The sequence below is a fragment of the Staurois parvus genome, unplaced genomic scaffold (genome assembly GCF_062004578.1).
Source record: "Staurois parvus isolate SC_StPar_1 unplaced genomic scaffold, SC_StPar_1.0 ptg000174l, whole genome shotgun sequence".
Classification (NCBI taxonomy): Eukaryota; Metazoa; Chordata; class Amphibia; order Anura; family Ranidae; genus Staurois; species Staurois parvus.
In genome coordinates, this window is record NW_028317970.1 from 2,180,495 (window position 1) to 2,186,494 (window position 6,000).

General features: G+C 49.0%; 1 protein-coding gene across 1 annotated transcript in view; it reads left to right on the forward strand.

Moving 5' to 3' along the window:
- LOC149462507 (uncharacterized) overlaps nt 1–5,490 on the forward strand; it is an 80,312-nt gene extending 74,822 nt beyond the window's left edge. Inside the window, 1 exon segment of the mRNA XM_089676840.1 lies at nt 4,208–5,490. Within this exon segment, the coding sequence (XP_089532966.1) occupies nt 4,208–5,422 (1,215 nt within the window). The 3' untranslated portion in view covers nt 5,423–5,490.
- Nucleotides 5,491–6,000: the final 510 nt, after the last annotated feature.

Consider the following 6,000-nt stretch of genomic DNA (forward strand, 5'->3'; position numbering starts at 1 on the left):
TTTCCATGGATCTATGGTCACCTTCAGTGACTTCCTCCCCTCCCCCTCATCTCCTTCATGATGGAAGTCATGCTGAGATCATCTCCCATTGGCTGAGCAATATTCTCATTTGTCTCTCAGCTCCTTCTTGCTATTCCTCGTCCTGCCTGTTGTTTCCTTGGATTGATTTTCTGTGTAGTGACCCCGGCTTGGTCTCTTGGATGCGCTCGTCTGTTGCTTGCCCTGACCTTTCTCCTGATTCCTGGATCTCCTCCTCATCTCTCCTCCATATCCTCTTACACAGCTTTTCTCCACACCTGCAGTGACCCTGGGGGGAGGAAACTTGGCACCAGCACGCCGCCAAATCCATCCCCACCATTAGGGGCTCTGGAGACAATTGTCTGCTATTTACACTCCGTTCCTCCGCACGTCACCTGATCACATGACAACTTACTTCCACAGATTCCGGACAGATTTCTGGATGGTAAAGGTCAAAGTTCACTCTTCAGTTTAGGAGAGGTAGGACGCACCCAGGAACAAGGATTTAGTTTGCATGGGAGCCTCATATAGAGGACCCCTCAAATCTCCCCATCCAAATGTCCCTCCATCCAGAGTCTATATGTCCTATGACATCACACTGACCTCACAGCTCCTCCTTCCAATGTCCCTCCATCCGGAGTCAGAGAATCCTATGACATCACACTGACCTCACAGCTCCTCCCCCCAATGTCCCTCCATCCGGAGTCAGAGAATCCTATGACATCACACTGACCTCACAGCTCCTCCTCCCAATGTCCCTCCATCCGGAGTCAGAGATTCCTATGACATCACACTGACCTCACAGCTCCTCCCCCCAATGTCCCTCCATCCGGAGTCAGAGAATCCTATGACATCACACTGACCTCACAGCTCCTCCTCCCAATGTCCCTCCATCCTGAGTCAGAGATTCCTATGACATCACACTGACCTCACAGCTCCCCCTCCCAATGTCCCTCCATCCGGAGTCAGAGAATCCTATGACATCACACTGACCTCACAGCTCCCCCTCCCAATGTCCCTCCATCCGGAGTCAGAGAATCCTATGACATCACACTGACCTCACAGCTCCTCCTCCCAATGTCCCTCCATCCGGAGTCAGAGATTCCTATGACATCACACTGACCTCACAGCTCCTCCCCCCAATGTCCCTCCATCCGGAGTCAGAGAATCCTATGACATCACACTGACCTCACAGCTCCTCCTCCCAATGTCCCTCCATCCTGAGTCAGAGATTCCTATGACATCACACTGACCTCACAGCTCCCCCTCCCAATGTCCCTCCATCCGGAGTCAGAGAATCCTATGACATCACACTGACCTCACAGCTCCCCCTCCCAATGTCCCTCCATCCGGAGTCAGAGAATCCTATGACATCACACTGACCTCACAGCTCCCCCTCCCAATGTCCCTCCATCCAAAGTCAGAGATTCCTATGACATCACACTGACCTCACAGCTCCCCCTCCCAATGTCCCTCCATCCGGAGTCAGAGAATCCTATGACATCACACTGACCTCACAGCTCCCCCTCCCAATGTCCCTCCATCCGGAGTCAGAGATTCCTATGACATCACACTGACCTCACAGCTCCCCCTCCCAATGTCCCTCCATCCGGAGTCAGAGATTCCTATGACATCACACTGACCTCACAGCTCCCCCTCCCAATGTCCCTCCATCCGGAGTCAGAGAATCCTATGACATCACACTGACCTCACAGCTCCCCCTCCCAATGTCCCTCCATCCGGAGTCAGAGAATCCTTTGACATCACACTGACCTCACAGCTCCTCCTCCCAATGTCCCTCCATCCGGAGTCAGAGAATCCTATGACATCACACTGACCTCACAGCTCCTCCTCCCAATGTCCATCCAGAGTCAGAGAATCATATGACATCACACTGACCTCACAGCTCCTCCTCCCAATGTCCCTCCATCCGGAGTCAGAGAATCCTATGACATCACACTGACCTCACAGCTCCTCCTCCCAATGTCCCTCCATCCAGAGTCAGAGAATCCTAGGACATCACACTGACCTCACAGCTCCCCCTCCCAATGTCCCTCCATCCGGAGTCAGAGAATCCTATGACATCACACTGACCTCACAGCTCCCCCTCCCAATGTCCCTCCATCCGGAGTCAGAGAATCCTTTGACATCACACTGACCTCACAGCTCCTCCTCCCAATGTCCCTCCATCCGGAGTCAGAGAATCCTATGACATCACACTGACCTCACAGCTCCTCCTCCCAATGTCCATCCAGAGTCAGAGAATCATATGACATCACACTGACCTCACAGCTCCTCCTCCCAATGTCCCTCCATCCGGAGTCAGAGAATCCTATGACATCACACTGACCTCACAGCTCCCCCTCCCAATGTCCCTTCATCCAGAGTCAGAGAATCCTATGACATCACACTGATCTCACAGCTCCTCCCCCCAATGTCCCTCCATCCAGAGGCAGAGAATCCTATGACATCACACTGACCTCACAGCTCCTCCCCCCAATGTCCCTCCATCCAGAGGCAGAGAATCCTATGACATCACACTGACCTCACAGCTCCTCCTCCCAATGTCCCTCCATCTGATTTTTTCTGATGCTCTTAGGATGTGGGGCCCCTTGGTATCCTCACATGTAAAGTGGGACTGTTGGTCCTGCGTTGTATGTAATGACATCAGAATGCTGCAACAAGCCTATACCCTGCGTAGTGTGGGGGTCCTGTGGGGGGGAATTATACCTCAGCCTGAAGTGGGGCTTTAATAAAATGGAGACCTGAATGGAGAGGTGAGGAGGATTCTGGGAATATCATTTGATGTGACTCTTTGTGTTCAGATGTAGAGTTTTCCTCCTGTGAAGTCTGGAGATCATATGACATCACATTGCCTCCACCTCCCTCCCTGATAGAAGAGAGAAAGAAGAAGAAGATTCTAGAAGTCACCAGAGAGATCACTGAGCTGCTGACAGGAGAGGTGAGCGGTGCCGGGAATTCTGGGACATTCTCCAGTAACAGACAAGGGATGTGTCTGGATGGTGACTGTATCATTGTGTGTGTCAGGTTCCTATAAGGTGTCAGGGTGTCACTGTCTATTTCTCCATGGAGGAGTGGGAGTATTTAGAAGGACACAAGGATCTCTACAAGGACGTCATGATGGACAATCAGCCGCCCCTCACATCACCGGGTAAGAGGAGACTTTATTGTAAAGGAGAGAGCAGTACGGAGGATCCACCTAGATCCCCCATCATCTGATAAACACATAGAAACAATGGATTCAGTCAGTGTGTGTGTTTCCTACAGATGGATCCAGTCATGGGAACCCACCAGAGAGATGTCCCCGTCCTCTGTATTCCCGGGATTCCACACAGGAAGGTCACACCATCCCTCACCATCATCAGGTAGATGAGGAACAATCACTGATAGTATCATTAGGATCTGTACATTTTCTGCATTGTTACCATTGATGTCATTTTTATTATATATTCAGAGTGGAAACCTGAGAGATCCTAAAGTTGAGGTTAAAGAAGAGATAAAAGAGGAGGAGGATGAGGATGGGGGGATGGAGGAGTCAGAGCTTCTAGAAGAACACAAAGATCTGTACCAGGACACCATGGTGGAGTCATCTAGCTACAGGAAGCCACCAGAGAGATGTCCCCGTCCTCTGTATTCCCGGGATTCCACACAGGGAGGTCACACCATCCCTCACTATTACAAGGTTGGTGAGATGGAGAATCTAGAACATGGACTTGTAAAGATGATGTGTGGATTTTTTTATGTGACCTTATATTTTACAGATGATATTTTCTCTCATTTCCTTGATTTAGAGTGGAGATCCAATCGATATAGAATTTGAGGTGAAAGCAGAAGAAGAAGAGGCGTATGTGAGGGATGATCAGCAGTCTATGGAGGAAGATGGAATAACGGGGACATTTATAGAGGAGGACACTCCTACAGAGATCAGCACAGGTGGGTCATGAACACTAAATCCATTCCTCCACCCATACTGCTCACTGATTGGTCCAGAGTAGGGCGGGGACTGGGTGATAGCAGCCTGTAATCCCCTGGTCACTTTCCTGAGCTGTGCTCTCCATCTTGCCTGATGTGGGCGGAGTCCTGGTTTGGGGGAACCAATCAGCTCCTGTCTAGTAATCCTCTTTGTCTTTGTATTTTAGTCCATGGCCGGGAGATGAGGAAAACCTCCGAGGATTGTCTCACTTTGTCTCCAGACTGGAAAGTAGAAGATGAGGACATCACACAGTATAGTCCAGGAGAAAACCCGGCTCCCTCCAATGTCCATCCGGCACCACCCAGTGTAGATGGACCATCGGATTCCTCGTATCCTGAGGAGCCTCAGACTGTGCGGGACCGGGCCGGCCTTCCAACAGAGAAGAGGTTCTCCTGTACTGAGTGCGGGAAGGGTTTCTGTTTTAAATCCCATCTTAATGTGCATAAAAGATCTCACACAGGGGAGAAGCCGTATTCCTGTCCTGAGTGCGGGAAATGTTTTTCAGACAAGTCACATCTTTCCAGACATCAGAGATTGCATGTGGGTGAGAAGCCATATTCATGTCCTGAGTGCGGGAAATGTTTTGCACAAAAATCAGATCTTGTCAAACATGAAAGGTCTCACACAGGTGAGAAGCCATATTCCTGTTCTGAGTGTGGGAAATGTTTTGCACAAAAGTTCATTCTTTACAGTCATCAGAGATCTCACACGGGGGAGAAGCCGTATTCCTGTCCTGAGTGCGGGAAATGTTTTTCAGACAAGTCACATCTTTCCAGACATCAGAGATTGCATGTGGGTGAGAAGCCATATTCATGTCCTGAGTGCGGGAAATGTTTTGCACAAAAATCAGATCTTGTCAAACATGAAAGGTCTCACACAGGTGAGAAGCCATATTCCTGTTCTGAGTGTGGGAAATGTTTTGCACAAAAGTTCATTCTTTACAGTCATCAGAGATCTCACACGGGGGAGAAGCCGTATTCCTGTCCTGAGTGCGGGAAGTGTTTTTCATACAAGTCACATCTTTCCAGACATCTGAGATTGCATGTAGGCGAGAAGCCGTATTCATGTACTGAGTGTGGGAAATGTTTTGTACAAAAATCAGAACTTGCCGTACATCAGAGGTCTCACACTGGGGAGAAGCTATATTCCTGTCCACAGTGTGGGAAATGTTTTACAACGCATTCCAGTCTTTACAAACATAAGAGATCTCACACAGGGGAGAAGCCGTATTCCTGTTCTGAGTGCAGCAAATGTTTTATACGAAAATCAGAACTTGTCATACATTTGAGGTCTCACACGGGTGAAAAGCCATACTCCTGTTCTGAGTGCGGGAAATGTTTTTCACAGAAGTTCACTCTTTACAAACATCATCAGAGGTCTCACACAGGGGAGGAGGCTACTTACAAGTGAGTGTGGGAAATTGTAAAAAAATCAGAACTTGTCATACAATAAAGATCTCACAAGGTGGAGAAGCCGTATTCCTGTCCTGAGTGTGGGAAATGTTTTCAGTGAAGTCCAGTCTTTACAAACATCAGAGATCTCACACAGAGGAGAAGCCACTTTCCTGTCCTGAGTGAGGGAAATGTTCCTCACTGAAGTCCTGTCTTCCTGTACATCAGGGATCCCACACAACCCTGGAGGTGTATTAGTGCCTTGAGTGCGGGAAATGTCTTCTAGATGAATGTTGCTGGACATCCCAGCTCTCATGTGGGGAAGAAGCACACCCTGATATACACCTCAGATATACTCCATGGCTGATCTTCATCATGGAAGAAACAGTTCATAAGGAGATCAGAGGTCCCCAAAGACATGGATGAAGTGTGGGACCGGGTTAGCCATTGATGGCAGGAGAAGAATAAAAATAGAGTCCTGCCCTGTGATTGGCTGAGTACATTTTGTGGTGGGAGATTTCGTATTCTATTTTTTAAAAATCATTTAGTGGAACGAATGTGACCGGCATTCACCCAGCTGGGATGAATATTGGGTGT